At 48.1% G+C, this 22,548-nt stretch overlaps 1 protein-coding gene across 1 annotated transcript; it reads left to right on the top strand.

The window, feature by feature from the left end:
• Positions 1 to 14,301: 14,301 nt before the first annotated feature.
• On the top strand, positions 14,302 to 19,953 carry WFIKKN1 (WAP, follistatin/kazal, immunoglobulin, kunitz and netrin domain containing 1). Its single transcript, XM_032230931.1, has 2 exons — positions 14,302 to 14,463; positions 18,460 to 19,953. Exons 1-2 carry the CDS (start codon positions 14,302 to 14,304, stop codon positions 19,951 to 19,953), a joined length of 1,656 nt encoding a protein of 551 aa, XP_032086822.1.
• The last annotated feature ends 2,595 nt before the right edge of the window (positions 19,954 to 22,548 follow it).

Genomic DNA, 22,548 nt, shown 5'->3' with positions numbered 1-22,548 from the left:
CTTCTAACCTGGGTTGACGCTGAAAGAACCTGATAAGAAACGAAGGGAATGATAAAAAGCCAGCCAGCACTTAAATTTGGATGACACCAGTGCAAGGAGTCCTCTGGGGAGTTTTTTAGCTAGTCACCCAACCCAATACCCCCTTTTTCCGCCTACTCCACCTCATGGCTGCCATTAGCATCTTCGCCAAGCTGCCTCCCTCTCTGCAGCTGCCACCTAGGAATTGGCCTCTCACCGTGCACGGACGGAGTGGGCCGCATGACGCTGTTCAGCACCCAAGGGTGCAGCTGATTGCCCATTTTGTTCCAGAAATTTATTTATTTATTTGACAAGCGCCTGGTTGGCACCTCCATGCCTCCCTCGGCTGTTCGGAGATCGCTTGGCACCGAGGCACCGAACGCCCCAGCGCTCACACGCCTCAAGCCAGTGGCGGGGACGGGTCAAGGGCAGTGGGATGAAAGCCCGGCGGCCTCTTCCTGGCCCACGAAGAAAGCGAGTGCCAAGCCAAGGGCATGGGAGATTTACGGGTATGTCCGCCTAGCCCCAGCCACCTGTTGCCGTCTGCTCAAAAGGGAGCAGGACACAAATCGCTGACTCAAAGGCCTGGCATTCTGGAGCGAGGCAAGGAACAGGTGATCCAGGAGGCAGCCATCTTTCCACCCTGGGTTTTAAAATAACCCCTTCCTAAAACAGCCCGGAATGTGCATTGTGTGTTTCTTCCGAGAATGACAGGGAATCCTCAGCCCTGCGGGTTGCACTTTGCACTCCCTCCCCGCTCCTCCTGCGGTCTTCCTTTGATCCCAAGAGGTATGGCAGCTACGGCTGTTTTCCCGTCCAGAAAGTCAAAAGATGCTACATATGGGAGAATCGATCCGATTGCCTCTTATTCCTTTTCCCCTCGGATCCCGCAAGAATCGTTTCAACCTCACTTCTGCGGATTTCCCTCTATCCTCCCCTATGCATTTTATTTTATTATTTAAATCCGGCAGATTTTTTTGCAGAGATGCCTTGCTCCAGTATGCTTGCTCCGACCTGATCCGAACTGGGTTTTGTTTGTAACCTTATTTTATTAACGTTCCAAGAATGTGACCCTAAGAATCAAACACTAAAGGAAAAAAAAAACTCGCTGCTGTGGGACACTCTTCCTCCTGTTTTTAATGGCTTTGTACAGTCGATGTTAAAAGTGACGGTTTTTATATAAATTAAAACACACCCATCATATATTGTCGTCTTTCTTTTCTTTGGAAAAACCATCCTTCTGGCTGCGGAATTTTGTCCGGGGATGAGCTTAGATGGCGCTGCTTTTCAAAGAGTGACGTGTGAAGGACAGGGCGAGGGCAAAGGATGGCAGGGTGGATTTAAAGGGATTAAGGGAGCTTGGGCGGATGCGATATTCCCAGGAGCGGACAGTGGAAGGCACTTGATAACGATCTCATCTGAAGCGGCCAGGAGGGACTTAAGAGCGCATCAAAAGGAGAGGGATGTTTTCTCCGCACTTCGCTAGGTAAAGAATCTGCCTTCCGTGCCAAGTGGCTCACACCCACCGGCCTGCAGCTCCCTCCTGGGTCCTGCCGATAGATTTTATTTGGAACTTTTTGGAGAAGAACCTCCTGAGAAAGTTAAGACAACAACACATTCATCTCCCTTGGCGGACACTTCGTTTTCTTTTCGGCGTCTTTAGAAAGTAGCGTGTTCTAGTACTAGAACTGCGGCGTTGATAAAGAGGAAAAGGCATTTTTTTAATTTACAAAAATAAAGAAAGAAATACCCTGCCTTGATTTTAGGAAAAAAGACAAGCATATCTAATACCCCTTCTTCTTGTTTTCAACAACAACCATCTGAGGTGAGTTGGGGCCTACAGAGAAAGACAGGCCTAAAGTCACCCAGTCAGCTCTCATGTGAACTAGAACTCACTTGTTACCTAGGTGATTGGCCCAAGAGACCCAGCTGGCTTTTGTGCCCCAGCTATAGTGAGACTAGAACTCACCATCTCCTGGTGATGATCTAGTCACCCAAATGGCTTTCATGCCTGAGTCTAGTGAGACTAGAACTCACCAGAGGTTCTAGAGCCGATGGTATGCGCAGTGGTTAGAGTGCAGTACTGCAGCCACTTCAGCTGACTGTTATCTGCAGTTCAGCGGTTCTAATCTCCCCGGCTCAAGGTCGACTCAGCCTTCCATCCTTCCGAGGTGGGCGGAATGAGGACCCGGACTGTGGGGGCGATATGCTGACTCTGTAAAACCGCTTAGAGAGGGCTGAAAGCCCTATGAAGCGGTATATAAGTCTAACTGCTATTGCTATTGCTACCATCTCCTGGTGATTGATCTAGTACCCAAATGTCTAGCTAGTGAGACTAGATCTCACCATCTGCTGGTGCTTGGCTCAAAGTCACCCAGTTGGCGTTTGTGCCTAAGCAGCACTAGAATGCACTGTCTTCCAATTTTGTGCCTAATGCTTTAACCACCAGACAAAGTCACCGTTAGATTCAAGAAATTAAGAAAAATTGCCTTTTTTGCAATTCAATTTGTATCCTCGTTCTTATGGGACATAGTAGCAAATATCGAAGCTTTTTGGCCATTAATCCGGGCCCTCTTACTTAGCCCCATCTCAGGGCTGTATCATACCATGGTCAAATTGTGCCTGATTATTTACCAAGTCTTTAATAATCTCTTCAATGAAACATTTATTGATGCAGACACTTAAGAAACCTTGCAAGATAAGTTGTGTCTTTTGAAAACATTTTTATCATGGGTCCCAATTGTGGAGCTTTTCTGTAGTCAGGACAAGATTGTCACACTGTGTGTTTGTTACACAGCAGAGGAGCAGATAATATGTGTATTTGAATAGTTTTCGGAATTATATTTGAATTCCCTGCAATGACCCAGCTTATCCAGTCAGTACTGATAACACAGCTTTGTTGTTGAAGTGGAGCAGAGAGTATTTGTAACCACAGGACTCTTCCATTTGAACTACAGGCTGACTTATTTAATCAGAATCTTTAATATGAAATCCTGGAAAAGCTTTTTCTTTAATGCAATTTGTTTATTTCACGGTCTTGCCTGAGATTTCAGTAACCGATCAGTAATTTGCCCATCGTACAAATCTTGAAAGTTATAAAGCCTTTCTCTATTTTTAGTGTTCCTGTTAGAAAACATAATAATACGTAACACTAAACTGGGTTAATCCGGTAGACACAAGTTCTGTTTACTGTTCATTTACTCGTTTATTCAGGATATTTATATGCCAGCCCATCTCAAACACAGAACTCTAGCTGGCTAACAAGACACACACATTACATACAGACCATAAAGCAACTGGGGGAAATGATAAACAAATCATTCATACATTTACAGCCCCAGATGTGAACACAGGCAATCTTCAAGGTAGAATAGAATAGAACAGAACAGAACAAAGAATCGAGTAGAATAGAACAGAACAGAATTATTGGCCAAGTGTGATTGGACACGCAAGGAATTTGTCTTTGGTGCAGATGCTCTCGGTGTACATAAGAGACAAGATACATTCGTCAAGAATCGTAAGGCACAGCACTTAGTGATAGTCAGAGGGTACAAATAAGCAATCAAATCAGGTTCACTGACAAATGCGCACTTGACAAAAGCGCGCCGACGAAACCGTGGCTGAGGAAAAACCGCAAATTCGAAATTGTGCCGATGAATGAGCGCAGAAGCGCGCCGACAACAGCGTACTGACAAAAGTGCACCTTCAACAAAGAACTAATAAACCCTAACCTAACCCTAAACTTAACCCTGAACCTAAACCTAAACCTAACCCTGAACCTAACCCTTACCTTAACTTAAGTTGCGTTCCCTTCACTTAAATCTCGCTTCCCTTCCCTTAACTTAAATCGCGCTTCCCTTAACTTTAAATCGTGCTTTTGTGGGCGCGGTTTTGTCGGTGCGTTGTTGTGGGCAGTTTATGATGTCGGTTCTGTCGTGCGCGCATTTGTTGGGTCACGATCAAATCATACTAGGAAACAATATAAATCATAAGGATACAAGCAAACAAAGATATACAGTCATAGGGGGAGGAGATGGGTGATAGGAACAATGAGAAGCTTAATAATAATAGTAATGCAGACTTAGTAAATAGTTTGACAGTGTTGGATGGGTCAACAGAGATGGCCCAAATTAGTCTTCGGGGGGGATGATATTTCAAGAGATTTTCCTAATGGGACTGGAACGTTTTTTTTTTTTAACCATGGCTGGTTGCGCAAACCACAACAATCCAGTTCACACACAATGCTACAAAGGGTGGGAGGAGTTCAGCTTTTCACCTAAACCGCCACCAGAGCCGATGGTGGCGCAGTGGTTAGAGTGCAGCACTGCAGGCTCCTTCAGCTAACCGCTAGCTGCAGTTCGGCAGTTCGAATCTCACCAGGCTCAAGGTTGACTCAGCCTTCCGTCCTTCCGGGGTGGTTAAAATGAGGACCCAGATGGTTGCGGACAAGAGGCTGATTCTGTAAACTGTAGAGTGGGCTGTAAAGCACTGTGAAGCGGTATATAAGTCTTAAGTGCTAGTGTTATGGCTAAACCACAACTAAACAAAGAGCTCTCCAACTGCAAGGAAATGACTACAGGCCATTTCGTGTCCTCAACCTACCACCACAATTGGGCCCAACATTTCTGTTGTGAAGCGACGAGAGAGAGTTCTTAAGCGAACTTTGCCCCCATTTTATAACTTCTTGCCACGGTTGTTAAGTGAATCACTGCAGTTGGTAAGTTAGTAACACGGTTGTGAATCGGACTTCCCTGTGACCTCGCTGGTCAGAAGGTCACAAAAGGGGATCGCGGGACCTGGGACACTGCAACGTCATAAATACAAGTCAATTGCCAAGCCTCAAAGTTTGATCACGTGACCCTGGGAATGCTACAATGGCTGTAAGTGTGGAAAACGGTCACAAGTCACTTTTTGGGGTGCCATTTCCAATCAAATGGCCACTAAATCTGAGTCAAGAGCTCCTAGAGAAAGGAGATATTTTAGGATTATTAAAAGGGCAAAATATTTTCCCCTAAAAGAGGGGCAGAAACGTACCCCTCCCACCCTTTGTCAATGGGTCATTAAGGCCTGGGCCAGCCTATTCTACCTAACAAAGATCTACCTCCTTCAGGCAGAGCCGTAATGGAATCCCAAAAGCCCTCCCATTGCATCATCACCCAGCAAGGGTCAACCAATTGCATCATCACCCAGCAAGGGTCAACCAAGCTTGGGACTCAGGACAGCCTACAGAGTTGCCCCTGCATGACCCCATGGAAGTCTGACAACCAATCAGAACATAAGTTCAAATTCGAAAGCCGGCATAAAACCAGGCACTCTTGAGCCTCTCTTCCCTTTTTTTGCCCAGAATCTCAAGCCATGTGATCCTGTCCATCATCAATAAACCTTTCAAAGCAACTTCCATGAATCCAGGGTCTTTTTCTCCTCTTGAAACTGAACCCAGAAGGATATTTCTTCCAACACCAGGGGAACCATAACTCTAGAATCCATTTTTGAGCCATCCCATTTTCTATCTAAAGACATCTGGAACAGCTTTGGTGCTCTGAAGACTGCAGATTGTCCACCGTCGCTCCCACGACAAGATAAAATTTTGCCCAAATCCAAGGATAACAGAGCCATTCAAGCTCAATTTTGGGGAGAACCTTTGTCTCCTCCCCAGGAACAGAGAAGCCATTGATTCCCACCTGATCTTTTCTGATCTGCTGATCCACCGGGAACCAAGGAGAGCAAAAAGTTGGCCGATTGGAAGAATTTCATCCCTCCAATGGTCTTTTCTCCAGTTAAGCAACCACCAATCAGTCAGGTCAAAGCAAAAACCAAGGATTGAATAATACGGCGGGGGGGGGAGGAAACCTTCCATGTTTGCTTTCTTGTCTCAAAACAAACACACACAAAATTGGGAAGGATCAACAAACAATTGCCTGGAGAATTCTCTCGGTGCCCCAAACACGCCACGCCAGGCATTGCTGTAATTTCAGGTGCAAATAAGAAACAAACAGCAGGGACAAATGATGACGGGTGTTGTACATTCTGTTTCCAGCCAGATGTCTTTTCAGTGGTGTGTTGGGTTGGGGGGGAGGGGGGGCGTCACGATCTTGGGTGGTGATGGTGGAAATTGAGCGGCGACCTAAAGATGAATTTGGTGCTGAGTTCTTGCTGCTCTCCCCCTTCTCCTCCAAAGCTTGCCTGGTCCAGCCATGCCCCCCCTCCCTCCCGTTGGCCAAGGCCAGCTGCAAGAAACCCAATTATTGCTTTGGCCAATCTTTTAGGGCAGAGACACCGAGTCAGTGGATACTCCTGCTAGTCCTTGCACTGATTTATTAGCCATCAAGCTTCCAAAGAAAGCAGCTTGGCAGCCTTTGATATTTTGAGAGTTCAGCACACTCCCAAGGAACAGTTTGCGGTCTTCTAACAGTAGTAAAAGTTGGAAGTGCTGAAACTGAAGCTACTACTCAAGTTGAACAAGCCATTCCTAATCTCGCCCGGCTTCAAACAGGCCTGCCCTACTTATTTGCATTTTTTATATTGCACTAAATCAAGGTGCTCAAACTACGGCCCTGGGAGGGTATACGTGCAATGAATATTTGTGTTGCTGCAGAGAGTCTCCCCTTTCGGGGTCTTTGTGCAGCTCGGAAGGGGGCAGAAATTCCAACTGGGGTCTGCTTCGGCTCCTGGTGTGGGGCTTTGGGCGAAGGCTGGAGGGAAGAGCCGCTGGTGGTGAAGAGCCGGAGGGCTTCGCTCCAGTGGGACTGCATCACAGCCTGGAACTGGCTGACCATCTCAGCCTGCTGAGCCTCCAGGCACCGGTCCCTGGCTTTGCACTCCCGCAGGTCTTCCCCCTGCTTGGAAAGCTTATGCTTGTAGTCCTTGGTGAGGTGCTTCTGCCGAGCCTCCTCCTCGGTCCGATCCAATTTGAACTGAGCTGTTTTGTCAACTCTTTCTCTTGGTGGCTGCTTAGCTCCAGCAACTGCTTCCTGTTGGGGCCTTAAGGAGCCAGGGCGGGCAGGCGAGGAGGGCTGGGAGGGGAGGACGCGAGTAGAATCTGGCGAGGCACCCCTCGATGTGAGTGACATCCAGTTAGCCATGCCCACCCTGTCACATGACCACCTAGCCACACCCATCCAGCCAGTCAGAACGTATTAGTGGTCCGCGGGATTTAAAATTATGAATTGAGTGGTCTCCGAGGTCCGAAAGGTTGGTGACCCCTTGACTAGAAGACCTCCAAGGTCTCTTCCCATCCTAGGGATTCTGCGTTCTCAAGAAGACGAAGAAGTCAACAGCTGAACAAACAGAAGATGTGTGAAAAGAACTCTTCTCCTGGGTGTCATTTAGTTTAAAGCTGACACACATCTGGTTTATGGGTCCAATTTAGCCCCCTGAGCAATCCCTGGAATTTAGCTCGAGGAGTAAGGTGAGTGGGGGGTGGACCATTTGACTTTACAAAGGCGTAGGACGGAGTTTCTCAAAGTGGCAGCCATAAGACACGTGGATTTCAACTCCTGGCTGGGGACTTCTGGGAATTGAAGTCTGCATATCTTTAAAATGCCGAGTTTGAGAAACGCCAGATTAGAACACGCACAATTGTATTATTGTATTACAATAGCAAGGAAGGAGAATGGAAGGGACGCCCCTCTAGCATCAAAACTTGTTATAATGAAGAAGATGGCGGACTATTTTCCTAGTTTTGTGTTGCTTTTTTCCCCTTCTGTTATAGAGTATAGTCAGCCCTTTATATATAATAACTTTGCTTCCCTTCCTCTGTGGGAATAAAGGTCTACAGTATTCTGAATGCACATATACACGCATGTGCAAACAGACACACACACACAAACAGGACAGACAAACAGACAGACACAGAGAGAGAGAGAGATGAGAGAGAGAAAGAGAGAGACAGAGACACATACACAGAGAAACAGAGACACACAGACGGAGAGAGATTTCAATTCAGCATTGGGAGATAAGATGATGGTCTGTTAGAAGTGTCTGTGACACTTTTTTGTCGTTTTTAGTGTGTTGTGTTTTCATTTGTGTTTTCTAGTTTTTAAAACGCTTTGATTTTAAAAAAATATTTGGGAACAGCCCATAGACTGGCAGCTATATAAATATTTTAATTCAACCCATCACTAATAAATGCATGAATAGGTTTCCCAAATAGTTCTGTGATTTGCTGCGATTCTGTGGTGGCTTCTATTAAGATGGCAAAGACCAGTGTGTTTGTGTGTGTGTGTGTGTGTGTGTGTGTGTGTGTGTGTGTGTTTTGAGTCCATAACTCTTTCTTTTTCCCAGTTAAGGAATTTAAATCAAATTGAAATTGAAAGGGACTTCTGAAACATCCTGTTTCCTGGCCTTTCTTGGCAAAGATGTGGTTACAGAGAGCACCAATCTGTCCAACGTGGTCCAAAATTTGCTGGCTGATTCTTCTTCCTAGCAACACAATTCTCGGTGAGGATTTATTTTAGCTCCACCAACTGTTCAGTGTACTGCCTGGTGCTAGACTTTTTTTTTTCCATGACAGCTTTTGAGAAGCTTAACAAAACTCACAAGAGGATTTCCCAATCCTTTTGTGAGCACCTCCCAATCCCTCTCTTCTCTGTGGCAGCCCCTTAGATATTGAACATCGCTATCATGTCACACACACACACACATGCCAGTCCATCTGGTTAATGAAAAGAAGGACCAGGGGAGACATGATAGAAGTGTTCCAATATCTCAGGGGTTGCCACAAAGGAGAGGGAACCAAGCTATCCCCCAAAGTACCAGAATGCAGGACAAGAAGCAATGGGTGGAAACTCAGCAAGGAGAGAAGCAACTTAGAACTAAGGAGCAAATTCCCTGACAGTCAGAACAATGAATCAGTGGAACAACTTGCCTCCAGAAGTTATGAATGCCCCAACACTGGAGGTTTTTAAGAAGATGTTGGATAACCATTTGTCTGCAATGGTATTGGGTTTCCAGCAAGAGTAGGGTATTGGACTAGAAGACTTCCAAGGCAATGGTAGGATTCAAATAATGTAACAACCGGTTCTCTGCCCTAATGACCAGCTGGGTGGGCGTGGCTCGGTGGGCGTGTGACTGGTGTGGGCGTGGCCAACACGACATCACTCACGTCGATGGGCCACTTTGCTGTGACAGTGTCATAAGGGTTAACCAGAGAGTCAGATTCTGTAAGCAGGGCAATAAAGATGAGGCTAGAAACAACACCAGAATGTTTCCTTCCTTCCTGCCTTCCTTACAGGATTAGCCCTGTAAAGTGGGGAAAAACAAAAGGAGATTTCTTCCAACAACCAGTTCTCTCCAACCTGCTTAGAAAGTTAACAACTAGATCTCCTAAATAGGTGGAAACTGGCTGAATCCCACCACTGCTCCAAGTCCCTTCCAGTTCTGCTATTCTGTTATTCTGATGTTGACTCTTGTTCTTCCCGCAATAAGTTGCCACCTTGGTGGCTCAGAAGACTTCAAAGGTCCAAAAGAAATCCATTAGCTTTCCCCAACCTTATATTTAACCCCTAAGATGCTTCCTTACATACTGCCTTCTACAATCAGAGTTGCTTCCCTGCCTGCCTGTCTGCCTTCCATGCTAAACTTGGATTCATTTGCTGAAGAAGCAATTTAGTTAAATCTGGGGGCTTATGGTGTCCATGAACCAAATGAGCTAAAATCTGACTTAAACTAACCGAGTTGAAAGCAGGGGTGAAATCCAGCAGGTTCTGGATAACCGGTAGTGAAATTTTGAGTAGTTCGGAGAACCGGCAAATGCCAACTCTGGCTGGCCCTGCCCCCATCTAGTCTCTGCCTCTCAAGTCCCAGCTGATCGGGAGGAATGGGGATTTTGCAGTATCTTTCCCCTTCCACACCCACCAAGCCACGCCACGCCCACCCATCCACGCCCACAGAGCCAATAGTAAAAAAAATTGGATTTCACCACTGGTTGAAAGGGACCTTGAAGGTCATCTAGTCCAACCCCTGCTCAAGCAGGAGACCCTATGCCATTTCAGACAAATGGCTGTCCAGTCTCTTTTGAAACCTCCCGTGAGGGAGCACCCACAACATCTGGAGCAGGGGTGGGTTGCTGCCGATGTTGCTACCGGTTCGTTTTGCAAGGGTGTGTGGGCACAGTTGAGTGGAAATTGTTCTGCGCATGTGCAGAACATGAAAAAAATGACTAAAAAAAACAAACCAGCAATGGCAGTGGAGACCGGGAAACTGATTCGGGAGAGTGGCCAGCCTGCCGTCCTTACCGGTTCAGCAACCCAGTCCCAATTTCCACTATCGGTTCGCCCGAACCGGTGCAAACCGATAGCAACCCACCTTCAATCTGGAGGCAAGGTGTTCCACTGATTAAATGTTCTCCCAGTCAGAAAGCATTCCTTATTTCTAAGTTGCTTCTCTCCTTGATTAGTTTCCACCCATTGCTTCTTGTCCTGCCCTCAGGTGCTTGGAGAATAGCTTGACTCCCTCTTCTTTGGGGCAGCCCCTGAGATATCTGAATGCCATGTCAGTAGACTTGATTTAAGAAGTTTTTCAAATCTGATATTCCAAAATACAGGCATCGGCTCTTGTCATCCTAAATTCTGCACCCAGGAAATTCTGTACCTCTCTGGCAGCATATACAGATTTAATAAAGGACTTCCCTTTCTCTCTTTCTTTTGGAGGTCCTAGGATTGTCCCAAAGGCACTTTTTTCAAGAGGCAACTGGACTTTCTTGATTTTCTTGGAAGACATTTCACTTCTCATCCAAGAAGCTTCTTCAGCTCTGACTGGATGGTGGGGGAATGGAAGGGTTTATATTCCTTGCAGATAGTGGTCATTTGCATCCTTTTAGCGAATGACCAGCTGTCTGCAAGGAGTATAAATCCTTCCGTTTGCCCCACCGTCCAGTTAGAAATGAAAATGTTTCTTGGATGGGAAGCAAACATCTTCAAAGAAAAACCAGAATGTCCCAGTTGCCTCTTGAATAAAATATTGGCGCAAGATAAGGAAGTGGCTGGAAAAGATAACTGAGGAAAGGATAGAGCTGAAGTCGGAATTGTTTCTCCTGGGAATCTTTGATGGGAAAAGGGAGAAAAATCACAATGCATAGTATACACATATTAACTGCAAGTAGAATTGTACTAGCACAGAACTGGAAACAAACAGATATCGCCCCCCCCAGACCCGATTATTAGAAGGGAAATCTATGAATGTGCAGAAACGGATAGATTGTCTATGGGAATGAAGGAGAGGGAAGAAACCAAGCACTATCAAATTTGGAATAGGTGGCTTTCCTGGCTTGAGAGTAAACGTAAAACGTCAGGTATAAAGGGCAAAAGTATAATATATAGAATTGAAATAAGGATGTAACTTAGGCTAGTGATATAGAGAGAGAATTGTTTGTAAACAGGATTGTTACGGAAAATATGGATATTGACATGGAAAAGCTGTTAAAGTGTAAATTAGTCTGTTGTGTTTTGTTTTTTAAATGTTGGAAAATGTAAAAAATATTATTTATTTTTTTAAAAAAGTACCTTTGGGACAACCAAGACTGAGAATTTCCATAGACGTCCTGGGATTGGTTTTAGAAGACAACAAGGATGAGGAAGGGACCCCAATTAATGGGGTGGGGCCAGAAATAAAAGGGGAGGGGCTTGTTATAAGTCAGTGCTACAGGCCGTAAGTCATAACTGTGGTGAGTAGAAATGGCAAAGGAGGCTCCACCACACAAGCACAACCACATACATACACAAACTAAGAAGACCCTTTCTGTCCCTTGGCATGCAACTCTCAGCCAATGCCCAACAAGTCCAGGCTGAACTGGCATCATTGCGGATTTGCCTGCGACAGGATTTCAAGTCTGGGTGCATGAATTATTGTAAAGACGGACACCATCACAATTGTCCCGGTGGGAAGCCCTTGTGTGAGGGAATCTTGCGGAGGGAAGCCTGACTGGTGTGCACCACAATAGGGCAGAACAGGTTCCAGCCGTCTCTGCTCTTCCAGAAAGCTCACACGGTTGTCTCAGAGGCGAGAACCAATTCATCATTGCCAGAGGACCGCCGTTGTGAAGAAGCTTTTCAACTCCGATTGAAGCTGTGGTGGCACAGGGGCCAGGCGGCAGTATTGCAGTCTAATTCTGCCGACCGCCAGCAGTTCGATCCTACCTTCAGAAGTTGTGGGTGCGCCATCACTGGAGGCTTGACTGGACAACCGTTTGCCTGGAATGGCATAGGTCTCCTGCTCGAGCAGGTAGTTGGACTAGAAGTTCTCCAAGGTCCTTTCCAACTCTGTTATTTCAAATCTGTCATATTGAGAGGGCATATCCTGTGCATAACCCTCTTCAGTTCCCTTCTTCTTCTTCTTCTTCTTCTTCTTCTTCTTCTTCTTCTTCTGCTTCTGCTTCTGCTTCTGCTTTCTGCTTCTGCTTCTGCTTCTGCTTCTACTGCTTCTTCTTCATCATCATCATCATCATCTTTCTCCTCCTCCTCTTCTTCTTCTCCTCCTCCTTCTCATCCTCCTCCTCTGTCACCACCACCACCAGAGTCCATACCAAGGTTTCCTGTAGTGTGATAATTAGGAAGTAGACATTCCTTGCTTCCATCATCTGCCACCTTCTCAACTCAATGTCTTTCATTGGAGCGGAAACTGATGTTCACCAACTTGGCTTGGGAGAGCTTGCTTTCAAGCACAAGGTTGAGAAGAGAAACACCCCTTCCTCCCGCTTCTCCATCTAAAAATACCTCCAGATAGTGTACAAGAGGCCTTTGAACTCTGGTGCTGGAGAAGACTCCTGCGAGTCCCTTGGACTGCAAGGCCATCCAACCGGTCAGTCCTAGAGGAGATCAACCCTGACTGCTCTTTAGAAGGCCAGATCCTGAAGAGGAAACTCAAAGACTTTGGCCACCTAATGAGAAGGAAGAAGGACTCCCTGGAGAAGAGCCTCATGCTGGGAAAGGTGGAAGACAAAAGAAGAAGGGGACGGCAAAGAATGAGGTTGCTGGATGGAGTCACTGAAGCAGTCGGCGTGAGCTTCAATGGACTCCAGAGGATGGTAAAGGACAAGAAGGCCTGGAGGAACGTTGTTGTCCATGGGGTCACGATGGGTCAGACATGACTTCACAACCAACAACAACAGTGGACAAGAGGCCTAGTCTTGTCCAAACCTTCCTATGGCCAGCCTCGTTTCCCAAGGACGGGAGAACTTCTGGTGTTCTCTCATCTTGAAAAAATTCAATCCCCTGGTGTGTGTATGTGTGAGAGAGGGGGGGGGTCTCGCTGTCTTTTTTGGGAAGCCAGAGGTCTCCCTACGGCTCCTTCCTCCCCCGACTTTGATCTTCTGCTCGTGTTTGCTCAGTTGGTCAACCCAGACAGGGTTAGCGTCTGAGGTCAACTTCTCTTCTATTCCCAAATCCTAAACACGGATGAGGAGGAAAGATTCAGGTTACATGACCCCCCCCTTCCTCCTCCTCCTCCTCTTCCTCCTGCTCTGCTCTCCCCCTACACACACACAAACAGAAGAGCTTTATAACCCTGTTAGCAACTGGCCAGGCGTCGGATGTGTCTGTTCGACGCTCCCCAAAATCTGCTCCCAAAATCTAGGAGAGGATTCCTGTTTGTTTCCTTTTTTTTTTTTTTTTCCAAACCCAACTCTTGATTTGCTGGTGACTTGGATCCAAGAGCCACCTCCCCCACCCCACCCCACCCCGACAGACAAACCCTAGTTGTTGTTGTTTTTCAAACCACGAGGCTTCCCCAATGCACATGAGAAGACCCTCTTGAGAGGCAGAGAAAAAGACACAAAGGAGGCGCGAGACGGAGTGAAGTTGGAAAACACGCAGCGTCCGGCTGGGAGGCAGGTCTTGTGAAGGGTGGGCCTGGGTCAAAAGATGCCCGTTTGGGAAAAGCCTGGTGAGCTTTGGGGCGCTGCCTGGCATGACCCGTAGACCGGAGAGGATGCTGAGAAGATGAGAAGATTCTCCAGGGGAGGGGGGAGAGAAAGAAGCACTTTTATTTTGATTTGGGTGTCTCCTTTGCCAGACAGCTACCTCCTCTCTCTCTCTCTCTCTCTTTCTCTCTCCCCCTCTCTCTCTCTCCCCCCCCTTCCTCTCTTTGCAAATGTGATTGTTTTGTCTATCACACAGGGCAGAGTGGAAGACTGTTCCTGGTAGGGTGAGAGAGAGAGAGAGAGAGAGAGAGAGATAGGTTATAGGAGCCTGCCACAGCCGCATGCTTTTCTGGGCTTCTGCAGGGAAGCGACCGAAGGCAGGAGGCTGCCTGCAAACACTGGGAACATCAGGGCTGCCTCTAGGCTCCATGCTGCCTTCACTTCTCCTCTCTCTGGTCTCTGTCCTGGCAGAAGGGGCCAGCCTCCAGCCAATCAGAACCAACCACCTGGGGATGTGTCCCAACCAGCTGAACCCAAACCTGTGGGTGGATGCACAGAGCACCTGCGAGCGGGAGTGCCAAACCGATCAGGTGAGACTTCCGCGTGTGGCGGCGGACGCTGCTCCCCAGGTAGATCTTCAGCCCTGGATGGAGCAGAAACACCTGGGTCGTTCTTTTGGGGAGGAGCGGAGGGGGGGGAATAAAACAGGGATGGAGTGTGGGGGGGGGTTAAAGCTAGAGGATGGGGTGGCTGAGTAGGGCACAGCTTCTCGCCCAGAAGGGGTGAAAAGGTTCTCTCCAAGTTGGACGTGTTTTTTTGGGGGGGGGATTTTAAGTTTCTCGCTGTGCAGCAGGTGGAAGAGCTGAGCCTTGAACGTCTCTGGTTCAAGTCTTTTTTTTCCCCCCTTCAAATTCATTCACAAATATACATTAACATTTATCTGTTAACTATTCATGTTTATCGTTATCTTCTTACAAAATTATAAAGTACATTTTGGGTCACTTTTATTTCCACCCTATGTCTCCATTTTATTCTGCCACAACCTTGTTCCTCCTATCTTTTCAACCTCCCTTCTCTACCTTCTTCTTTCCTCCTCTCCTTCCTCCTTTCTTCTTCCCCTCTCTTTCCCCCACCCCTCCTCTCTTCTCCTCCTCCTTCTTACCCTCTTTCCTCCTCTTAATTCCCCTCCTTTACTCCCTCTGCCTTACCCTTTCTTCCTTTCCCTCCTCATCCTTCCTCCCTTCTTCTTTCGCTCTCTCTCCCCCACCCCTCCTCTCTTCTCTGCCTTCTTCTTGCCTCCTCTCCTTCCCCTCTTCTTCTTCTCCTATCTTTCCCCCACCCCTCCTCTCTTCTCCTCCTCCTCCTTCTTCTTCCCTTCTTTCCTCCTCCTAATTCCCTTCCTTTACTCCCTCGGCTTTACTCTTTCTTCCTTTCCCTCCTCATCCTTTCTTCTCCCCCCCTCTTCTTCTCCTCCTTCTTCTTGCCTCCTCTCCTTCCCCTCTTCTTCTTCCCCTATCTTTCCCCCACTCCTCCTCTCTTCTTCTCCTCCTCCTCCTTACCCTCTCTCCTACTCTTGCTTCCCCTCACTTCTTCGGCTTTACCCTTTTCTTCCTTTCTCTCCTCATCCTCCCTCCTTTCTTCTTTCCCTCTTTCCCCCACCCCTCCTCTCTTCTTCTCCTCCTTCTTCCCCTCTCTCCTCCTCTTAATTCCCCTCCTTTATTCCCTTGGCTTTACTCTTTCTTCCTTTCCCTCCTCATCCTTTCTTCTCCCCCCCTCTTCTTCTCCTCCTTCTTGCCTCCTCTCCTTCCCCTCTTTTTCTTCCCCTCTCTTTCCCCTACCCCTCCTCTCTTCTCCTCCTCCTCCTCCCCCTCTCTCCTACTCTTGCTTCCCCTCCCTTACTTCTTCGGCTTTACCCTTTTCTTCCTTTCCCTCCTCATCCTCCCTCCTTTGGTTCAAGAGACTCCTTAAAACGGATCCCAGAAATGAATTTCCAGGAGACCCTGGGTCGATTCCTCACCCACAGCCCACTGCCTGCTGGGCAGTTCACTGGGACCAGGACGCCGTAGCTCCGATTTTCTTTTTCAGTGACAAAAGACCACAGCTTTGAATATGTTCAGAGGAGGGAGATGTTTCAAGTCCTACAAAGCATTCGGGGCCACATTTGAAGAACAAGGCACGTGTAAACCTTTAGTAAGGTTGCTTTGGGTCCTCCTGTTAGGCATTCAGGCAAATCTTCTGCTCCCAGGACCGAATCGGGAACCCTAGAGTCCATTAGCCCTGATTGTCTCTGGTCAGTAGCCTTCACAAGCTCTCTTCTAACCTTGTATCCGAGACCGATGTCCTTATCAGAATTCTTAGAAGGTTATGGTGGTTTTTCCTGGGCGCCGAAAGATATGCGCTTATACTTAAACAAAAGAGGGAAGATTCTCCCTTTTTTAAAATACCGCTAAGTTTTTGAAACTGCCCACTTAAGGACTGGCACCCATGGAAAGTGGAGGAGGGAAAAAATGGAAAAAAGCAGTGGCAAAAAACCCTTCGATAGGTTTACCGACGGAGACGGCTGTGGGGGTCACCAAGAGATGTCCTCTCTCCTTCTACAGCCCCATCTTCTTCCCACATTTTCTTTCTCCACCCTCCCCAAACGACCCGATTACAAGCAAGCTTCGGGGAGAAATTGTACAAAGCCACAGCAGCATAGTTGTGGAGTGGGGTGAAATCCTACACCCCTCCCCGAGGGACATTACAGGATGAAGAATTCTCGCCAGCAGAGCTACTGGCGAGGATCTTGAGGTGGTGGAGATTGGCGGTGGTGGTGGTGGAGGAGGAATTAAAGGAAGGGCCGAAGGGAGCCCGGTCCATGCTGGAGGGCAGGAGGTGAGGAAGCTCCCTGTAATGAGCAGCAGCTGCAGGAGAAGAAAATGAATTTTTTGTTTTCTCAGCGATGTGTTAAGGAGACTAAACGTCTGGGTGCAAACTGGGCTGGGAGAGAGAGTGGGGGGAGTTCTTATCAATCCGGGCATTTGCTTGGGTAAGAGGTAGAATGGCCCAGACTAGAGCAAAGAGTGTTCAACCTTGGAGACTTAGAAAAACATGGAACTTCAACTCCCGGAATTCCCCAGCCACCCAGTCACCCAGCGTGGTCAAATCCAGCCCGGTGTGGTTTGAAAATAATTCTTTAAGGCTGCGTAATGTGAACCCAGTGAAAGGTGAGGCATTCAGCAAGACTCAAATTTAGAGCAACAAGTGGCTGGATTTAGACAACATTGCTAAAGTGGTGCTCTCTGAGCTTGGTGGTTTTCTTGCAGACATTTCATAACCAAACTTGGTAACATCATCAGTGCTAAAAGGGAGCCAGATCTGTGGAAAGGGAGGAGGAAAAGGAGGAGGAGGAGGAGGAGGAGGAGGAGGAGGAGGAGGAGGAGGAGGAAGAGAAGGAGGACTATGGGGTCCTTGGTGCTCTCTGAGCTTGGTGGTTTTCTTGCAGACATTTCATAACCAAACTTGGCAACATCATCCGTGCTAGAAGGGAGCCAGATCTGTGGAGAGGGAGGAGGAAAAGGAGGAGGAGGAGGAGGAGGAGGAGGGGGAGGAGGAGGAGGAGGAAGAAGAAGAAGAAGAAGAAGAAGAAGAAGAAGAAGAAGAAGAAGAAGAAGAAGAAGAAGAAGAAGAAGAAGAAGAAGAAGAAGAAGAAGAGAAGGAGGACTATGGGGTCCTTGGTGCTCTCTGAGCTTGGTGGTTTGCTTGCAGACATTTCATAACCAAACTTGGCAACATCATCCGTGCTAGAAGGGAGCCAGATTTGTGGAGAGGTGGGAGGAGGAGGGGGAGGAGGAAGAGAAGAGGAGGAGGAAGAGGACTATGGGGTCCTTGGTGCTCTCTGAGCTTGGTGGTTTTCTTTCATTACCAAACTAGGTTAACATCATCAGTGCTAGAAGGGAGCCAGATCTGTGGAGAGGAGGAAGGAGGAGAAAGAGGAAGGGGAAGAGGAGGAGGAGGACTATGGGTTCCTTGGTGCTCTCTGAGCTTGCTGGTTTTCTTGCAGACATTTCATTACCAAACTAGGTAACATCATCCGTGCTAAAAGGAATGTGGGTTTTGTGGAGAACAGGAGGAGGAGGAGGAGGAAGAAGAGGTGGTTGAGGTTTTCTTGCAGACATTTCATAACCAAACTAGGTTACATCTTCAGTGCTAGAAGGGAGTGGGGTTAGGTCTTATTTGTATATACATTCATATATATATAAAGTCTCCCTTTATTTATTTATCAGCACAAATACTACACACACACACACACATATATATACACACACACACACACACATACACACACACATTCATACCTTCTATCGGTACAATATGCTACGTGAAAACTCGCTGCTGTTGTGTGAAACATCCAGGATGCCATGCAAATAGCATAATGCAATCCTGTAAATCTGGCCAGTTACTGATGAGCCCAATGGCACCAACCCTTACAACAGGTAGAGACTCTTGTTAGACTTGGGACAAGGTGGGTTCTACCTGTGTGATGAGCTTCCCAAGAAACAGCATCCTTGCATTTGAACACCCCCTTCTCTTTTTTTCCTCGGCAGGACTGCGAAGGCTTTGAGAAATGCTGTACCAACGTTTGCGGCTTGCGGAGTTGCGTGGCTGCCCGTTACGCCGACGGAAGCATCTCTTCCTTGGAGCTGGTGCAGGAAGCCACCTGCGAGAGCTTCGTCTGCACCCAGCAGGGCTCGGACTGCGATATTTGGGATGGGCAACCCGTCTGCAAGTGCAAGGACAGGTGTGAGAAGGACCCCAACTTCACCTGCGCCTCTGACGGACTCACCTACTACAACAAGTGCTACATGGATGCCGAGGCCTGCATCCGGGGCATCAGCCTGGCCGTGGTACCCTGCAAGTACATCTTCACCTGGCCCAATACAAGCCCGGTGCCAGTGGAGACCACGACTCACCCCACCCCGGGGGCATCTCCGGAGCTGCCTATCCCGCCGGCTCTCTACAACAACCCTTTCCACCAGCTTGTCTACGTGGGAGGCACCGTCAGCTTCCACTGCGACGTGAGCGGGCGTCCTCGTCCTGACATCACCTGGGAGAAGCAGAGCGACCATCAGGAGAACTTCATCATGCGGCCCGACCAGATGTACGGCAACATGGTGGTGACCAACATTGGCCAGTTGGTCATCTACAATGCTCAGCCGGAAGATGCTGGGATCTACACATGTACAGCCAGGAATTCAGCCGGTCTCCTGCGAGCGGACTTCCCACTCTCGGTCGTCAAGAAGGAACACTCCCGGGGAGAACCGAGAGTTTCCAGTACATCGAAGATCCCGTCCAACGAGTGCTTGAAGGAACCCGATACGCAGGATTGTGAGGCCTACCAAACCCGTTGGTATTTTGACTCCAAAAAAGGCTCTTGTGTTACTTTCCGTTACGGCGGTTGCGGGGCGAACGAGAACCGCTTCGACACTTACGAGGAGTGTCAACTGGCCTGTGTCAGTAGCACGGTCAACCTGTGTACCCTCCCCATGGTGCAAGGACCCTGTAAGAACTGGGAGCCTCGCTGGGCCTACAACCACCTGATGAAGCAGTGCCACTCCTTCATCTACGGCGGTTGCGAGGGCAATGAGAACAACTTCGACAGCAAGGAGGGCTGCGAGGACGCCTGCCCCTTCCCCAAGGCTCTGCTGTGCAAAGCGTGCCGCCTGAAAAGCAAGATGGTGCCGAGCCTCTGCCGGAGCGATTTTGCCATAGTGGGGCGGCTGATGGAGATCCTCGAGGACCAAGACTCCGGGATTGCCCGCTTTGCGCTGGACGACGTTCTCAAGGATGAGAAGATGGGCCTCAAGTTCTTCGACATCAAGTATCTGGAAGTCACCTTGACAGACATGGACTGGAACTGCCCCTGTCCCAACATGACCACGGAGGACGGGCCTCTCATCATCATGGGGGAAGTTCACGACGGCATGGCTGTCCTGGACCCCAACAGCTATGTCCGGACTGCCAACGACAAGCGGGTGAAGAAGATTTATGAGCTTCTGGAGAAGAAGACCTGCGAGTTGTTCAACCGATTTCAGGACTAAGGTGGGCTCGAGGGAAGGGCAAGAGAGACCCCCCTCCTCAAAGGCAGAGCCAGCCTTATATTCAGTGGTGAAATTCAATTTTTTTTTTACTACCGGTTCTCTGGGCGTGGCTTGGTGGGCATGGCAGGGGAAGGATACTGTAAAATCCCCATTCCCTCCTCACTCCTGGGGAAGGATACTGCAAAATCTCCCTTCCCACTCCATGGGAAGGATATTGCAAAATCCACATTCCCTCCCGATTCCAGGAGGATAGTGCAAAATCCCCATTCTCACCCCACTCCAGGGAGAGGATACTGCAAAATCTCCATTCCCTCGCCACTCCAGGGAGAGGATACTGTAAAATCTCCACTCCCTCCCCACTCCAGGGGAAGGATACTGCAAAATCCCCATTCCCTCCACACTCCTGGGGAAGGATGCTGCAAAATCCCCACTCCCTCCACACTCCTGGGGAAGGATGCTGCAAAATCCCCACTCCCTCCCCACTCCTGGGGAAGGATGCTGCAAAATCCCCACTCCCTCCCCACTCCTGGGGAAGGATGCTGCAAAATCCCCATTCCCTCCCCACTCCTGGGGCTAGTTAGAGGGGGTATTTGCCGGTTCTCCGAACTACTCACAATTTCCGCTACTGGTTCTCCACAACCTGTCAGAACCTGCTGGATTTCACCCTTGCTTATATTGTTATAGAAACCAAGCACTGGGTGCACGTTGCTAAGCAAAACAGTTGTGAGCTTTGCCCTCTGTTTTACGACCTTTCTTGCCCCATTTGTTAAGCGAATCACTGCAGTTGTTGAGTCAGCGACACAGTTGTTCAGTGAACCCAGCTTCCCCCTGTGGACTTCGCTTGTCCGAAAGGGGGGGTGTCATGTGACCCCACCCCCGGTGATCACGTGACACTGCAGCCATCCTAAATGCGCGCCATTTGCCAAAGTGTCTACATTTTGACCACGGGGAGACGTACAGCGGTCCAAAGTGTCTTTTTTTTCAGTGCCATGGTAACTTCGGTTACTAAATGAACCGTTTTAAGTTGAGGACTAGCTGCACGAGGCTTGTGAAGTGACCTGGTTTAATGTGCTGGGTGAAAACAGTCAATAAAGGGAAATTCTACATTTCCCATCTTCAGTCCAGGCCAGCTCTTATTTATTTTTAAAATATTGTCCTGCCACAATCCGAACTCTACCCTGATGAGGGCCGGCTAAGAGTTCGGATCCGTCTTCCGTCTCAATTTTGTGTGCACCGTAATTTATCCGCGACCACTAGGCCCCACTGCTGTACCTCCTTCTCAGCTGCTCCGATCTTTTGTGAAATTGAGACTCATTATATTAAACCAACAAGCCAAGTTTCTTCTCAATCCTACAGCGCAGGTCAATAGTAGCTTTTTAAAAATCCTTTCGGGATGGCGAATTCTCCCTTTAGACAAATTTCTCACTGTTCTTGAGGACTAGCTTCCTAGCCTGGGCGGGCAGTTTCCAGCAGAAATAAATAAAAAAATAATGGTCATGTGATGCTGCAAATGGTCGTAAAGGGGGCCAGTTGCTGAGCATCTAAAATGTTGTCATGTACCGCAAGGTAGGGTGTGTGTCCGCCCATCCGTCCCTGCGCAACTTCCCATCCACTGGAACTTCAGAATCAGGTCATAAGTAACTCTTTTTTTTTTTGGGGGGGGGGGGGGGGGAATCTGTCATAATTCTGAAAGGTTGCTAACTGACAGATTATAAATCAAGGACTATGTAAACTATGACGCGGTGGCTCAGTAGCTAAGGCCCTGAGCTTGTCGATCAGAAAGGGCGGCGGTTCAGTGGTTCGAATCCCTAGCGCCGCGTAATGGAGTGAGCTCCCGTTAAGCATGTAAAAAATGCAAGTAGAAAAATAGGAACCACCTTTGGTGGGAAAGTAACAGCGTTCCATGCGCCTTTGCCATTGAGTCACGCCAGCCACATGACCACAGAGACGTCTTCGGACAGTGCTGGCTCTTCGGCTTAGAAACAGAGATGAGCACCGCCCTCTTGAGTCAGGAACGACTAGCATGTATGTGCAAGGGGAAACTTTACCTTTACCTATGTAAATTGAGGAGGGAGGGAAAGTGTTTTTCTTCACATTTTTCAGGCTGTTTCCCTGCAGTCCTTTGGAGGAGACCCATCCAAGTTGCAACCAGGACTGGCCCTGCTTAGCTTCTGAAACCAGACAAGCGTGATCCAATACTGCCCCCTGGTGACACACTATCAGATTGTGAACTAGATAAAAACCAAGTGATATTTGTGTAGTTGTGCCGAAACATAATATTTATTTGCACCCAAATGCAACACAGATTATGTAAGCTGCTGTTATCCTGATTCTTAGCCAAGGATCTTTTCTGAGTGTTCTCACACCTTCCAAATAAGAATGAAGGAAACATGGATATAACACATGTCACCATGTGTCACCACTAGAGGAATAGCAATAGCAGTTAAGACTTATATACCGCTTCATAGGGCTTTCAGCCCTCTCTAAGCGGTTTACAGAGTCAGCATATCGCCCCCACAGTCTGGGTCCTCATTTCACCCACCTCGGAAGGATGGAAGGCTGAGTCAACCTTGAGCCGGTGAGATTAGAACCGCT

The sequence above is a fragment of the Thamnophis elegans genome, chromosome 14 (genome assembly GCF_009769535.1).
Source record: "Thamnophis elegans isolate rThaEle1 chromosome 14, rThaEle1.pri, whole genome shotgun sequence".
NCBI lineage: Eukaryota > Metazoa > Chordata > Lepidosauria > Squamata > Colubridae > Thamnophis > Thamnophis elegans.
The sequence above is the reverse complement of the archived record's forward strand: the minus strand, read 5'-3'. Positions and strand labels throughout refer to the sequence as shown.